This window comes from Mustela erminea, chromosome 6 (genome assembly GCF_009829155.1).
Source record: "Mustela erminea isolate mMusErm1 chromosome 6, mMusErm1.Pri, whole genome shotgun sequence".
Lineage (NCBI taxonomy): Eukaryota > Metazoa > Chordata > Mammalia > Carnivora > Mustelidae > Mustela > Mustela erminea.
In genome coordinates, this window is record NC_045619.1 from 112,303,153 (window position 1) to 112,320,656 (window position 17,504).

The following is a 17,504-nucleotide window of genomic DNA, read 5'->3' on the forward strand; positions in this document are numbered from 1 at the left end:
AGGTTTTATTTATTTCTTTGAGAGGGATTGGAGAATGAGTAGACGGAGAAGTAGATAGACGGAGTAGTAGACTCCCTTTAGAGCAGGGAGCCCAACACGGAGCTCGATCTCAGGACCCTGAGATCATGACATGAGCCAAAGGCAAACTTGCTTAAGCAACTGAGCCACCCAGGTGCCCGCTTTGGAACATACTAAATAAATATTTATCAACTAACTAGGTTTTTATTTAAAGATTTCACTTGCTATAAGCATGTTGGGGCGAGCAATTATGCATCTATTATGTACCCTGTATTGGGATAGATTAATTTTTTTCTTTATTTGATATTTGAATTAATGCTTCAACTAACCCATGAAGTAGCTAACAGAACAGTCTAAAGGATCTTAAGTCGCTTGCCCAAAATCACACAACTACAAAGTTGTAAATAAAGAGTAAGTTCCTTAATCTTTCTTATTTTAAACATTTTTGGTGAATTGTAGAAAATATCTCACAATATTATTATAAGACTAGAAAGAAGAGGAAAAGAGAACATCCTATGATTGAGAGAGAACAACAGTCTTGTAGAGAAATACTTTTCGTTTTCTGGTGCATGTAACTGGCCTGTGGAGATTGATTTGGGAGGGAGTGCAGGGAAAATGCTTTCGTCTCTTGTACGCATATGCGTGTGTCTGCCTTCCTGCTCTAGTCCTTAGATCCCCTTCCCCTAGACGGATGACTGCATTCATGAGGCCTCATCTGGGTGAAATGTCCTCAGTCAGCTATTTTGTATAGATTTGGGGAAAATATTTTAAGTCTGCAAAATCATTTTTCTGCTACTTTTGAAAGACCAAGTGCATTGTTCATTTGCAAGGTCTGTTTTTTGACAAGACACCTTTTTGTTTCTTTTTGAATAGAAAGATGAAAACTATAGAAGCCTTCCACGGGATGCTAGTAACTGGTCTCACCAGTTTCAGAGAGACAATGCTCGCTCATCTCTGAGTGCCAGTCACCCAATGGTGGACAGGTGGCTGGAGAAGCAAGAACAGGTAACATAAATTAATCCTTCTACACGTGTCATTGGTGTAACTTCTAGCTCATACCCTGAAACATGTTTCTCTCCATCACTGTGATGATTAAAGGTCAATTATTCTAACAGACTTCAGGTAAGTACCAGGCTTTCTGTCAGTTTGTCTAATATGAGTACAGACAGTTTCTGCGGCAGTCCCAGATCAAAGGTTTCTCATAAGCAGTTATGAATATTTGCTGTGGATTCTGGAGCATCCTGCCTTAAGAGCTTGTTACATTGCCGAAGCACAGACATTTGGAAGTGAACAGTACAGTTTATGAGTAGACTTTCAAGACCACTTATAGATTCTCTATTGATGGGGAACAAGTCAGAGGACCTGAAGAGGCAAATTATAATGTTCTATCTTACCTGACTTCACTCTGCAGGAGAAATCCATGCGATAGTGTTATTTCAGAATTTACCTGATTTTGTAGGGTTTGGGGACTTCCCCTTTCATAAATGTCGAGGAACTGTTAGAGGTTTGTTAAGTTTTTAGAGGTGCTTAGTTTACTCCACAGGGTTGGCCATTCATGAAACCAGAATCGTTTACCACTCAGTGTAAGTAACTGGTTTGTGTCCTGGGAAAAACAACTGTTTGCAAACTTGTTACATCACTGGTAGAGAAGCCTTCGCTGCATGAAGACTAAGGATTTATTCGGTAAGTTTTGATATATAAAAAACAAATTCTTCCAGTGGTGTTGTTTAAAGTCTGAATTGTTTATTGTTAGTCACAGTGTTTTCTTCATAGTGGAAATTCTAGGATTTTCTTTGTAGTTTTAAACAGTTTTTGTATTAAAAACACACTTCTCTCCTTACTTTGTCACTTATTTGCTAAAAAAGCTCATTTAAAATGGAAGTCTTAACAAGTGTACTCAAGAGAATGTTTTTGTTTTCTGTTCTGGTAATTTCTAAAATTATCAACAATTCTATTGCCTGGATATTGGGATAGTTGTTTTTCAATTTAGATTCATAATGTCAGTGAAAAGAAATCCTAAATGTTTTACTTAATTCATCTTAGTTTGTATTTTATAGCATACACCTCCTAAAACAATTTTGTGTGTCGGGGGTGTTAGAATATGAAACAATAAAAAAGGACAGTTTGCCTTTGATACCATGGATGGTATCACAAACATACTGATTTTTATCATATCATAAATGTTAGAATACATTATCATATCATAAATGTTAGAATACATTAGAAGCATTGTGTGATGGAAATAATTTTAAATAATTAAAAAACCATGGAGTCCTACCTAGGAAAAACATTTTCTAAAAATAATACAGATTTTAAACTCTTTGGTGGTATTATTACCATTTTGAAGTGAATATTTTGAAGAGTTAGTTTAGCATGGGCCTGTAGTCGGACTGGCTGCATAGAACCTGCTCCTACAATAACTCTATCCAGTGATGGGATGCCTGCCAAGGGGTTAGTAGAATCATGTATGGTACCTAGGAAAACTGTGTATCTTAGTATATTTGTTAGAAAAAAAAAATTGGCTGCCACGAACAGAAATTCTAGATTGTGGAAGAAGAAGGTACTCCTTACCCATTTAACAAGATACCTGGAGAGAGGGACGATTGGCGGTGGTGGCCTCAGCCCAGCAGATCTCACTGAGGATCCAGACCCTCCCTTTGCTGGGAGCCCAACACAGGGCCTCCGTGGCTGTGTGTCCCCAAGTTGTCAGAGCCTTGGACATCACGGCTTGGCACAGAAGAAGAGAAATCGTGCCTTTATCTTCTGCAGGGCTCATCTTGAAAGCAGATAAATGTTTCCTCACAAGCGCCCCCCGCCAAGAGGTGCCCTTCATACCGTGTTGTGTGACTTGCCTGCCACTTTGTCAAAGGGAGTTGTTGGTTTAGACTGGTTGAGCTTGATCTCCTGGAGCTAGGGGTGTGGGTGTGGTGGTTTGTCTTCCCTGGAACACAGCTGCTCATCACTGAACACAGTCAGGGTTCTGTTAAAACAAGGGGGGAAGTACGATTAGCTAACTCTGCTAAATATGATTATTGTTATTACAAGATTAGGAGGAAAAATTGGCAGTCCAGAGTTTCCAAAGTATGATATATTTAATTGTATCCTAAAAATACACTTTCTTTTTCCTAACTTTTGTGGCTGTAGATGTGCCTTTAAGGAGGTAGTATAGTTTTTCTTTGTAGTTTTGGTATAAAATAGTTTTTTTTACACAAAAGGAATTGCATTGAGAAGCCACATACTTTTTTTTTCCTTTTCAAAAGACTCAAGCTTGATTTGCTTCTGCTGAAGTTATTTGAAGCATTTATTCCATGATAAGCAGGTTTTTAAAAAATAAGTACTTCCTTGGTCTATGTAGTCTAATGTAAATGGCATTAGTTAATTGATTCCTGAGCCTGAAAACATCTTCCTTGGCTTAAGTTTAAAAAATGATGATCCATTCACTAAATTTGATGATTTCACATCAGCAGGATAATTAACCAAACTGAAATCTACTTAACTCAACAAGAACAGCAAAAACAACACAAAATCCGTATTAAAACTTTGCCTAAAAGTAGGCACAATTGTTTGGGCAGAAGAGGAGAAGAGGTTATGTTGGAGATCCTGTAAATCTGGTCCAGATACTCTCATTTAATTGTGCATTTATTCTTTTAACTGTTTCCCATGAGTCATCTGACTATAAGGGCCTAATGGCTCTTCTGTGGCTTTTTTTTCCTTCTTAGTTTTTGCCATTAAAAATGTAACAACAGACGAGCATCACATAGATACAAATAATGTTTTATATGTAAAAAGCAAAAAATCACCCCCTTGCCTTTACAGTTTGGGATCACAAGGGCAGAACTGTGTTCTGTGAGTTACGCCATCTGGACTGAAGAGGTCAACAGAGTTCTAGATTTTATATGCCTTCGGTGGCTTTGTTTTTGCTCTATTTCTTGCAAGATAGCTCATCTCATTATCTCTGCCTCTTGAAGGCAATTAATGACCACATCAGTCTTGCAGGTGGGAATAAACAGCAGGAATGAAAAGGACAAGAGAGTGTGTTAGAGCAAGCACTGAGCTTGTAGGCATCTCTGGAAGCCGAAGGTGGCTTGCGCTTCTTTGGCGGGTTGGTCCCCTATAAAGGGATAGTGACTCTTTCCCTCTCTTAGAATATTCACAAGGTACACACTCATATCATCAAAGGTAGGGGATATATTTCATTAGAACTTTGTACCAGGAAGCACTTGGGTTCAAGCTCAACATGATTTTCGAAATACAAGTCCTGCCATTCAGTGACTAATTCTTGCTCAGAATAGCCTGTAGCTGAATCCTACATCAGGGTCCTCTCAGAAGATAGAGGACTGTGTATCTTTCAAAGAGCATCCTTTTCTTGTGAATTCCTTTTTCTGAGCTCTCAGAGGAGGCACAAAGAATTCAGTAGAAAATGGTTTGTTGTATTGCCTTGAAAAAGTTTTCATGCTTCTGAAATTCTGACTCTGAGACCCAGGAAACAACAACAACAAAAAATCAGCAAAAGGCTTGGTTTTGATGTGTGGCAATGCTTTAAGAAATCTGAATTCCTTTTAACCATCACCATTTCCCTGACTCTGTATAGACTATAATTTAATATTGGTAGATAATAGATCATAAGCTGACTTTGTTCTTATGTCCCTACAGTTTATTGCAACTAATAAATTCCACAAAAGGGGAGGCAGGAACTTTACAATATGTTATTGGAGGAATTTAAGGCCTGAAAGTAGAGGGACCTTCAGGGAAATTTAAGCTAATTGGGAGCCTGCCATTTTCACTACCTTGACTTGGTGAACAGGCCTGAAGCCAATTAACAGAAATAGCCAGGAGGTGCAAGGCACATTCCAGCCCCCACTTAAGCTCTTATAGGGGAATGACTGCCCTGACCTTTAGAGAAAAGTCCATGTTTTAGGGTTTTTTTTTCCATCAGGCAAAAACTTTGTCTAATTGGCAGATTATACTGGGAGAGTTACACTGTGAGGAAAACTACCTTAAATGCTTGGTGATGGCACAGTTCAAGTGTGACAGTGGATGTGCGCTGTCCTCACCTTTGTCCCCTGGCCTTCTGGTCCCCAGCGTTTGGTGTTGTCTCACAGCTGTGAGTTTAAGGAACAAGGACAGTGCCTTTTCTTCTTATTTTATGAAAAAAAAATTTTTTTTATTAAAGATTTTATTTATTTATTTGACAGGCAGAGAGGGAGAGCACAAGCAGGAAGAGTGGCAGGCAGAGGGAGGGAGAGAAGCAGGCCCCCTGCTGAGCAAGGAGCCTGATGGGGGACTCAATCCCAGGACCCTGGGATCATGACCTGAGCCAAAGGCAGATCCTTAATGACTGAGCCACCCGGGCATCCCTATTTTATGAACTTTTGTCACTGTCTGCAGTTATGATGTTTCTGCTTCAGATTTTTTCATGTGGTGCGGAACGTTCCTGACTTTCGCTATTTATTCCTTCTGAGATGAAGATGGCTAATATAGGGATAATGTCTGTTTTTACATTAGCCCGAGTCAGGTCCTAAATATTAGAAGTGGAAAATATCTGAATGTTAAATAGAAGGCACATTTCTTCGTATTTTAAATTTTTAATTAATTAATTAATTATTAAATTAGCTCACACTCAGTGTGGGTCTTGAACTCACAGCCCTGAGATCAAGAGTCTGTATGCTCTACGGACTGAGCCAGCCGGGTGCTTCTCAGTGGAAATCATATTGTAACAAAATGATGCTTGAGAATAAATTTCTTTCATTTGTCCTCTTCTTAAAAAAGACTTATGCAACTGGCTTATTCTGATACTTTTTAAACTTGTGAAAATATGCTTTATAACTATTCATGTGATATACAATGAATACATTTCACATGTCATGGAAAAGATTAAGATTCTGTGACGGGATTTCATTTTTGCTTTCGTTATAATTTGATTAAGTCCAAATCTTTGAAGATCTGGGGCAACAATAAATTTTTAAAAATTAGAGACTATTTTGGATGTGTTAAACATACTGTAGTGAAAAAACATTTTTAAGCTTATCCAGATTTTATATGGAAATGGTTTAAAAAAGAATAAGTAAGCCAGGTGATAAGTAATTGTGGTATTTATTGGGTGTTGCCTGTTTTACCTTGTAGTGATAGGCCGATGGGGGTCCAGGATGATCAGGTCCTGTTTCCGTACCACTCATTGAGATTGGTTTTTTCCTCTGACCTGCCTGCCTCTGGGAGATCCTTTTCCTTTCCCAAGTATTTAAGAGCCTTTTCTAAGTGGAAAAACAAAACAAAACCCTTCTCATTTCACTGATACCTAGAACCATCCTGATGACGTAAGTAGTCAGTTTCCGAATAGGAAATGATCATACTTTTTAAATTACAAAGTTAGGAGATAGCTTCCTTAGCAATCTGATTACAACAGCTGCAGACCAGTCAGTGAACTGACCATGGGGTCATCTTGTTAAGACATGGAAGGGCTATAGAAATTCTGATGTGGGCAGAGGCCAGGCCTCATGGCATCTGCCTCGTTAATGGGGGACATAAGGTTAGGTTCTGGGGCTGCCAAATGGTACCTGGGATGCGTGTGTTTGTTTATACTTTAATTCCTTAGCCCGTGAACACTGGGAAACTAAATGACTGCTAGGGTTATCTGGATAAAAATAATCAAAACCTTCTGCCTCCAAATCCTAAAATTCTACTGTTTTCTGTTAAAAGGAAGAGGATTTATTCATATTAGTTCCGAATTGGTAAACTTGCTGAACTTGGGCGGAAGCAAACATTATTGTGTTTTACCTCAGCAAGAGCCCATATAGAAACTAAGAACATCAAGATTGTTTTAAAATTAAATTTAGTTTTCATTATAAAATGCTAGAGATTTTCTTTAAGCAGAAACCTTTTATAATCCCAATAACATTAAAAATAAAACCAAAACAACCTTTGAAAAGAATTTTCATGTCACCTGGATATATTAATGCCAGTAGATTTTGTTGTGCTCTAATAAGATGACTATTGTAATACACATCTTAAAATTATTTGTGTTTTCAAATACCACGCATGCATCCTGTATGTCTGTGCCGTGTTCTTTTCCACCAGCGCTACATGTTTTCTACTTTTATTATCGGAGAACTGTGGACAGGAAGCATCAGGCAGAAGAAGGGGACTAGAGCATAGGGACCCTGCTAGAGCTTCGTCTGAGGACACGGTAATTTCCTGAGGATCCTTGCCAGCCACTACAGGGCCGCTTGGGAGGCTCTTCCGTTAGGGCAACAAGAAGCATTTTACCCTTCCATTTAGTGGCAAAAAGACACCATGAGCCTGCAGAGTGTGTGTGGGACTGGAAACCTGTCCTTCCCATGCGTGGGTCCTTTTGTCTGATCCATAACTCACCAGTTGTGTGGCCTTATCTAGGTATAAACTCTGCAGACGTCATTTGCACTGTGTACAAAATGGGGACAATAGTACCCATTCGGCAGATAGTGACGTGCGTGAGGATTAAGTGATCTAGAAGATGTGAAATGCGGATCCAGGTTCTGGTGTCTTAGAGACACTTGTCCGTGATGGCTGCTTTCTCTGCTTTCTTTATTTTAGGTGAGGATAGACTTACTGGAGACGCCTCCGCAGCTCCCTCTAGGAGGGAGGACCTCTTTTATTTTCTTACATGTTCTCTTCTCCTTGCATATCGGAGGTGCTATTTGGTATGCAGGGCCGGTTCGTTTCTTCTTCCCTGGTGTACTTCTAATGCCCTCATCATCCTTTCCGAATTGGATTCTTGCTTCTGTGGCATCTTATCAGAATTAGAATAAACTTTAATCTTTTTAAATCATCTCTGGTTCTTTTCTGAAGAACATAATCTGACACAAAAATGACATTAGTGTTAATCTCTGTGTCTGTGTCCATTTTTTATGTTCCCTTTTGTTTTTGGCAAGCCTGCGTGGCTTAAATGCGATTAAATCTTAAGAATAGCATTTAAGAATGCCAAGTGTCTTACAAGGGCTTCTGCTCAGCCACTGGCTAAGCATCTGGGTCCCTCTGTGATGTGAGCAGAGTCAAGGAGCCACCATTCGACTCACCGGCTTTTGGAGTGGGTTGTACAGTTTAGGGGGTCCTCATCAATTCTCCTGGTCCTTTATGACTGGCCCTGTTTATTGCTTGTTTGGCCTATGGAGCTAAAAGCCCGCAAGCAGCAGGGAAGTGAGACAGAAATTCTACCCAGTGAAAAATCTTCCGTGGTATGTGGATTAACCTTCACGGGGAATCTGTTAGTAGCTGATGATTTTCTTGCCTGTGAATACAGCTGCAAGAACGAGACGTTTAGAGCATGCACTGTGGATAAAGATGCATTTTCATTTTTAGCTATGACCCTCAGGTGCCTTTTCATATTTTCATCGCAGGCAGTCTTAAAGATTTTTGTTGTGAGCTGTGCGATTAACTATGACGATGAAAAGAATGCACGCTTTATACTCTAACTCTCTTTATTCCCACCAATCTGTATGTCATTTGCTTTTGAAAATTTGTTATTTCTGTGTTCGGTGAACAGTGGAACTGCTACTCTTTAAAAAATACTGGTTAAGAAATTACATTAACATTTTTGGCTTAACGGTATGTTGTTTTCACTAGCCATATCCTGAAACCCGCCTATACAAATAGAATCACTCAAAAGCCATTTGTAATTTTGGAATGTTATGATTTAGGTACCTGTGTCTTTCTTTTTCTTTCTTTCTTTTTTTTTTTTAAATTCAGTCCTATACAGGCTTTTTCTGGTTACCTTCAGCATGGATCTGAAATGGTCCTGAAAAATGGGCTGTTTAAACTGCTAAGCCATTTTGCCCAATGGTTTTATGTTTTTCTTCCCCCCACTGATGCCTGTGCCCCATAGTGTTTTCACTGGGTCTGTTGTAAATCTGTGATCTTTTTTTCCCCTCTGCCTGTGTGCCTGAAAAAAGGCTGTTGTGAGCTTTCTTTAATATCCAGTAAATTCTAAAGAAATTAAAAGTACTGAAAAGAAACATGTAGGTTCCATAACATACCGCTGGTGTTATGGAAGGGGAGTTAGGATAGGCTTTTGGGTTTCATTTCATGCTTTGTGTTATTTATACTCTTCAATAGTAAATGCATACAACTTTGGAAATATTTTTATTTTTGGTAAATCAGACTTCATAAGACTGTAAAACTGAGCACCTTTTCTATTTTTCTGCAAATATTATACTTTCCAAATTTTAAGATAAAGTTGCAATGTCGATATCCATTGGAATCTAGGTAAACCCTAATGTCTCTTCCTATCTTGGGCAATCCCTTTAATTCTCTGAAGTAATCCATTAGCTGGTCCTCCTGTGATTTAACATCACAGCCCCCTGAGCAAAAGAAGCAGGATTAGTAGTATCCTTGGGTCCTCACCACCCTTTATAAACTTGGGAGAAGCTTCCCAGGCCTCTCAGAGGCTAACCACCATTACCTCTCCTCTGTCTGCCATCCCTTCTCAGTCTTAGGACTTTCCTCTTTTATTCAACTCCTGTTTCCCCAGTCCTGTGTGCGTGTCTCTCTGTACTAGATCTATGAGTTCACAACTCCCCCTCCCCCCAAGGCTCTGTCTTCCTGTCACCTCTGCCTGGCTTGCTGCGCCTCCCAATTCACGGCTTTGGTTCTTTCTTACCTTTCATGTGTTGGTCACATCCTCTCCTTCAGGGGACCTTTCCTAGTCCCCATTTTTGAAAGAGGATGACGTCCCTGTTGCCTTCATTATCGCCTCCTCTCTCCGTTCTTTTTTTTTTTTTTTTTTAAAGATTTTATTTATTTGACAGACGGAGATCACAAGGAGGCAGAGAGGCAGGCAGAGAGAGGAGGAAGCAGGCTCCCTGTCGAGCAGTGAGCCCGATGCGGGGCTTAATTCCAGGACCCTGGGATCATGTGCTGAACCGAAGGCAGAGGCTTTAACCCACTGAGCCACCCAGGCACCCCTCTCTCACCGTTCTTGATAATGTTCATGTCTGTCTCCAGGCACTGAAATGGCATAGGCGTGTTTTGTTTACTTTTGCTTGGAGCTCTTAGTAAGCCTCAATGAATTTTTAGGTGAATAAGTGTTACAATAAATTGAAAGGAAAAAGTTCAAAATGTCCTCACTTTGCGGGTTTCCTGTATTATGGGTAGATTCTTTGTTTGGTGGACGAGATTTTATGATCTTGTGATATTCACTAATTATGAACTAAAAATTGCAGATTATAAATAAAGCAGAGAAAATCTGTTAAATATTAAGACACATACCTACAGAAACCTGAGAAACAGTCATACTTCTGAGTCACTGATGTTTGATTCATCACTGCTTGTCACTTAGCATCTGCTCATGGCAAAAAGACTGGAAAATTGTTTCAGACTAAAGGACCAAGGACGGGGGGAGAAAAATGAAAGTAAAGCAGTGTTCCCACTTCAGAGAGCTTGATGATACGAGGGAGAGCACAGGCTTCCTATGCCCGAGTTGATCTTTCTCTGAGAATGTCTTGTAATGGAACATGGATTTAAGTGTTAAAAGGTGAACACTATCAGTCTGTTACCAATAGGCTGTCTGTGTTGTGTCCTAATGATTTCTGCTGGACTACAGTTGAGCCCAGCAGCCCAGGGAAGCCACCTGAGTGTGTAAAAGCTTTGTAGAGGAGGTGACGGTGTCGAGGCCAAGAGCTGCTGTGACTTCAGTGAGCCTTAGTGAGACACAAGAAAGAATGGGCTTCCCAGAATGTTGTTATGTTATGGGCTCCGCATAGCCATCAGTTCTGTTATAGTTCCAAAAATATGCTATTATCAGAAAATAGTAAGTTTGCTCATAACTGAAGTGACAAATACAGTTTCCACTTAATTGGAAAAATAATACTTGAACAAACCATTTGATTATATTTAATAATTTATAGGCAGTTGAATATAATATGGTTAGTATTCTCTTCTGAGTAGTTTTATTTCATTTGAGAGCTGGTTTTTTGCTGTTTTAGATTTTTTTTCTCCAGAGAGTTCTGAGTGTTCATTTTCATTAGAATGACTAAAAATTATACCATTACTCTGGGACCTCAAGCTGGTAAAATTTTATTTTCTTTTAGAGATGAATTTTCTTTTTTCAGGAAAAATGGAGTTTTGATACTCATGTATTCAATATATAAAATATGAATATGATGAATTCTGATCTGCCATTAATTAGCATATTATGCCTAGTCTGTAGCTTTTTGATATTATTTTGTTCATTCAGTTCTCCGAGTAAAGCTTCTCTTCTTATAAAATGAATATTTGATAGAATTAGATATTTGATATGAAATTGAGTTTTAGAAATTATCTTCAAAGAGAGAAGAAATATCTTTTATTTCTGATGGAACTGTGTAATAAGTTTTTTAGTTAAAGGAATTGATTCTGACAAGAAGATGACACCACACAAGCTTGTAGAGAATTTAAATTTTTTTGAGTTAATGGTGAGAGGTTTCCCTGTTTATTCCTTCCTATCCCCAGGGCCTGTTAGATATCTAAATGAGACGAGTGTTTAGAACCTTCCGTGTTATGTTGGATGACAGTTTAACTCATAGACTATATGGGGATGAAGTTGATAATGTGATTTTTTTCTTTTTACTTTTTAGAAAATGTTATTGATTTTTGCAAATAGCATATACTTAGTTCCAAAATCAAATATTTCACATGAATCTGCAAAATGCTGCCTTCCACTTGCTAGCTCCCCTCCTCATATGTAACCACTGGTACTAGTTTCTTGAGAATCCTTTCAAATACTACCATTCTTTTATGAGAAAATGTAAAAATTTATCTTCTTTTCATGTACTTATGTAAATGCTATCTACCATGTTCTGTGCATTTAATTAATTAATTAATTAATTAATTAATTTTGCTTAATAGGGCTTGGCAGACTTTCCATGGTAGAACGTAAAAAATGTCTCCTTTTGAAAGAATTTAATAATTTTCCTTTGTTTAGATGGGCCTTTGTCTGCTGATGATGAGCATTTGGATTGTTTACTGTCTTTCCTGTTACAAAATGAATAACCTCTGTACATAAGCCATTTTGATTGAGTATTACTTGGATAGATACCTAAAGATGAAATAGTGCATTTGTAGATTTGTACAAGAATATTTGTAACTTTGATGGATATTTCCAAAGTGACCTCAGTAGATGTTGGGCCAAGTTATACTCCCACCAGTAAAGAGGGATTGTTGACAATTTAAATCCTCTTATTCTTTTCTCACTTATTAGGACCAGGCATCCATCCATTCAACCATCCTTCCTTCCTTCCTTCCTTTCTCTCATTGTTTTACCATTTAATGGTGTCCTGATTGATTAGAACTGTCTCTGTTTATGGATGTACTTACTAGTTCACTTTGCAAAGCAACTGGTTTAGATGATTCTTGTTATTTCCAAACTTCTCTCTCTCTGGTGTTCAGAAAGTTGAGATGGTAAGGTGTTGGCCTCTGCAATTACAAGTGGAAGTATCAGAGATAGCTATGAATGCAGTGATTTCCTAGTCACATTTTTTATCTGTAGTATCAATATGTAGACCAGAGTGGCTATGCACACAGTAAAATATCTTATTAATTATAGATACCAAATGTGAAATTTGTGAAATCACATTTAAGTGTTTAGAAAGGTGGAATGTGTGCCCCTATTTCAAAGGCCTTTCACCATTTGTGACAGTTGGGTTTGGATACTTAGGTCAGTTTTTCTATCTTTTACACATAAAGTTATGATTTATTAAATGCCATAGTTGACATAAATTAATAGAGAATCTAATTTTCTCCAAGAAAAGCCTTGTGTAAATATGAGAACGTGTTGCTCTGTGAATATGGTGGTTATTATTGAGACTATTTTCCCTAAAGAAAAGAGCCTGGGATCTTGTTGCTTGCATCATTGACCAGCCTGTGACATTTTGAGTATTAGTCCTCAGTTTTGCTATTTCTTTTCACTGTATCTCCTGTCGGGAGATTCTCTTTCTAAACGTCTCTCAGAAATTTACCCATTCCTCTCCACCCGCAGTCCCCTTCCCAAGTTCAGGCTGCCGTCCACGCTCTCCTGGGTCCCTGCAACAGCATCACAGCCATCCCCCGTCACCCTGTCACCCCTGTCTCCGCTGAGATCAGGGTGATGGGACAGGAAGAGCCGTGCTTAACACCATCCTCAGCATCGGTGAGGGATGAAGTGGTTAACAGCTTGCTGCTGGAAGTCAGAGTGACCTGGGTTGGAATTTCATAGCGTGTGTCATGCTGAGAAAATTCCTGAAGTTTTTAAGTCTCAGATCAGATTTCATAACTTTGTAAGATGCATTTCAGAGGATCAGGAGGCATGGATGAGACAATTCATGTAAAACTTTTAAAACAGTACCTAACACACCGTAAACACTCCGTAAAGGCTAGTTTTGATGCCAAGATTTTGCTGGTGATGAGGTCTTCCTGGTGTTACTCTGCTGACCTGTGGAGCTGCTGCTCCCATCTGCTCCCTGGTTGGCCGGCTCCCCTACGTGCGCATCACAGACCCTGGGCGCGGGCTCATTGGCTCTCCTCGTTCTCCGGCTAAGTCCTGTTCTGCGCTCGCTGTGGGTGTCTCCCGGCTTGGGACACTTCTCCTGCCACCTTGCTTCCTGCAGCATTCCCTGATCCACATGCCCGTCTGTGCCAAAACCGAAGTCAAGTGTGTGTAGTGCTTTCTTTTCCATTTCCCTCTCGGCCCTTTCACGTGTCGTTACAATCCTGTGTGTTCCTGTCTGTCTCTGTGAGAGTGTGGCCGCTCTCTGTGGCTCGGGGCTTCCTTCTGGTCTTGCTCAGGAGGCATGAGTGCCCTGCAGGTGGCATTAGATCTTCATGGCGTTTGCATCCACATGCCCTACCCTTGTATTGAGTGTGTTCATAATTACAAGGAGCTATCTGCCTGTAATTTGTGTATCTAAAAGTGTACTTGTCCTAAAACATTTTTATAGCAAGCACTTGCATGAAGAATATCTCGTTCCATAGATAGTATATCTTTCTTCACATACTGAATGTTTTACTTTTCATGAGTCTCTTCCAGATTAAGTTGGAGAAAGTTTGAGGGGAGGGCAAAGAATCTTAGATTATATCAGCAGAAATCTAGGCTTTTGGACTTACTCATATTTTAGGTCCCTGGAGGGACTAATTTGCCTGAGAACTTTGTATTTTAATCATAAACAGACCCGAATTCACTAATACTTTTATAAACCTTTGGCTGAGACTTTGGCATTAATGTTCTGAACTCTTAGAAGGAGAAACATACTTTTGTAGGTTGGCCAAGAAAAATAAGTCTCAATTCAAATAAAAATAATGTGTTTGTTATTTTAAAGAGATTTTTTTCCATTGAGCTGTGTTTCAAACTTTTTTGCTAATTTAGTTGTCTAATGTTGAACATGGCTTAAGCGAGGATTTGAGGTATTTTCTGTGCCTCAAGATAATGACTATTTGAATTTTAAAAAATTTTACTTTTGACTAGAGAGTATGTTGTATTAGCATATACATTATTATTTAGCTAATTTTGTTGTGGATTATAAAAAGATGAATCCTGGGTCTTATTTTCTTAAATATACTGGAAATCATAAAAATATATGAGGAATTTTTATTGATGGTTGAAGGTGTTTTCTTGAGGTACATGAGCAGTTTTCCTCCTGCTGTCCGTAAGTGGCTGAACTAGCACTTTGAATCGTTGTATCCCTAGAAGACTTGCCCTTGGCTTCTCTGACATTCTGTTTCTAAGCTCACTGGTATTATTTACAGAAAAATGTCTGTCTTTTGCTCTGCCTGTGTGCATGCAGGTCATTTCTCTAGATGAGATTTTATGTGCTTTTCCTTGGTGTGATCATTTAGTTTCTGTTCCTGTCCCTCTAGCCTGTGCTTACCTATGAATACTGGCTGATTCCTTCTCTTCTGGATGTCTTTGAACTATCTTCATACTTTTTCCCAAGCAGAGGGGATGTGATCCCTAGTCCATAGGACAGGGGAGAGGAAACTCCTTATTCTAGAGCTGACTCTGCATCTAGCTCTGCCATATTTCAGAGCCTCTGCACGCCCCAGTGACCTGCACCTCCTGTGAAATTGCATGTTGCTCATTTCCAAATAGTTCCTCAACCTAGAGAATTCTGTAATTATCTATGACCTTCTCATTCCTTATAATTTTGCCATGCATCTCCCACAATCCAAACTTATTTTGTTCTTCTCCTTCATGTTTTATCTGTTGCCAGGTATGCCATATTATACCTTTACTCTTGAATACATGCATATCTTTCTACTTTCGTAGCACCTGTTCTCATCCCAGCCATATTCCTCTTGACTGGACTGATGTAATATGTATCTCCCTCTACCATCTGTTTCTTCTTTAGTGAATTCTGCGTGTTCCTATTTGCATTATCTTTCAAACCACCACTTACATTGCATCACCCACCAGTTTAAAAGCATGACAAAACTCCCTCCTGCACTCTGATTTAAAATTAAACTCATTAGCTTGGTATGCTATGTACTCTGCAATCCAAAATCCAATTTAACTTTTTTAGGCCTCATCTCCTACCATGATCTCATGCCTATCTTGAACTCTGTTGGATTGTTCTTCCTTCCTTTCAAATAAATATTCCAATCCTTTTGGTCAGATGTCCCCCCCCCCCCCACCTCTTGAATCAATATTGTGTCATTAATTAACTTAGTCTCTGATCATGTGTGCTTTGGGTGCTTGCTGTGAGACATCGCTGTGCTTGAAAATGGAAATGGTGGGACAGTTAGTCAAGTAGACCAAAATCGGATCCTAGTTCATCTTCTTAAATGGAAAATTGAATAAGCCTCTTAATCTTCAGTTACTTGGAATAGCAGAACGTGGATTGAAATGGCCACTTATTGAAAAGTAATGTTCTAAAAGTATCTCTGGGGAAAAGGGAGTGTGGTAAAATTTTGAGGAAATCCAAATAATTTATTTCAGTTAATGATCTGTCCACAAAATACCAGTTTTTATCATGTGACTTGGATACAATTTTCAGTACTTTCAAGTAAAAGATGTTCTGATGCTTCCTCTGTGGGCAAAACCCAGTGAGCATTGGTGTTGTGTGCCCATAATCACAAAGCTTAGAATTCATGCCCTCTTAGGCTGACCTCTGCAAGCGACTATTTCCGTATGTGGGCAACTGTGGGGAAATTCCCTCTCTCTTACGAGTATAATTGTTCAGAAATTTTAATGACCATTTCATAGTGGTTTGCAGCTTATGCCCTGGACCCAGGAAAACTTAGATTTCTGTTGCCTTAGCTGTGTGACTTTGGTCATATGGATTTGATTCTTTCCTGTTTTAATTTTCTTATTTGTAAAAAAAAAATTAGGCAGTAGAACATATCTGGTGCACTTCAGTAAAATAATGTAGCTCAGTATGCAGTAAATGTTATTTTAATGATGTAACATGCTAATCAAAACCTAATACAGAATTTATTGTTATTCTCTGCCACTCACCGTGTCCTAGTGATTGCTATAAATTTTTGGTAGTCATGTTCTATCATTAGGAACTCAACTTGCTTCTTATCTTTAAATATAAGGCCTTGTTAGGTAGAATAATAAGAAAATTACATACAACAGTCTATTCCACTGTAAAAAATCTTAGATTATGCTTTTTGTATTTGAAACATTTTTGAACCTTATAATCAGTATTCTTTGTATTTTCCACATGTATTAGGTGGTGATGCTTTTCATATAATTATATGTATGGTTAAAATCCCTTGACAATAAGAAAAAATGTAGCCAAGATATACATCAGCATGTTTTTCTGGTTGCAGTAGGACTGTAAACACTTTAAATAAGGTGTTTCTCAGTATTTTATGAAGAAGCACAAGATTATGTCTGTAGGTATAGCAGATTTTTATTTACTTATAAGTATTGATCTACTTGTAGCTATAATGCTTCTCATGTAGGTTGATCTTTTATTTAAATTCAAATAGGTGAAGTAAACATAACTACAATCTCAATTCATGAATATATTCCAGTTACTTGAATTTATGGATATTTTATCCAGTGCTTATGCTGTATAAAAGTTTGGTCTCCCAGCTTCTGAGATTTGGCTGGCTATATATATATATATATATATATATATTCCCCCCCCCCCCCCCCCCCATTCAGACTAATAGTCTTTTTAGGTTCTACACTGTAACTCTTTTTGGCTCTAAAATATAAAGCCATTTTTTTAATGACATTTTATATTTCAATATATATTTCAAATTTATTTAGAACTTTTACAAATTAAACTACATTTTTAAGCATTTTACTCTGATTCTAGAAACGAAGACTATATCTTCTAAAAGAAAATTTCCATATATATCCTTTGATTTCTTAAAGATTTTATTTATTTATTTGACAGAGAGAGGTCACAAGTAGGCAGAGAGGCAGGCAGAGAGAGAGGAAGGGAAGCAGGCCCCCTGCTGAGCAGAGAGCCCGATGCGGGACTCGATCCCAGGACCCTGAGATCTTGACCTGAGCCGAAGGCAGCAGCCCAACCCACTGAGCCACCCAG

The 17,504-nt window shown here is 38.6% G+C and overlaps 1 protein-coding gene across 17 annotated transcripts in view; it reads left to right on the forward strand.

Moving 5' to 3' along the window:
* PARD3 (par-3 family cell polarity regulator) overlaps window positions 1–17,504 on the forward strand; it is a 645,516-nt gene that overhangs the window by 316,838 nt on the left and 311,174 nt on the right. For all 17 annotated transcript variants that reach the window (XM_032350010.1, XM_032350021.1, XM_032350015.1 and 14 more), the window contains exon 5: window positions 892–1,023. In XM_032350010.1, the coding sequence (XP_032205901.1) occupies window positions 892–1,023 (132 nt within the window). The remainder of the gene's footprint in view (window positions 1–891; window positions 1,024–17,504) is intronic.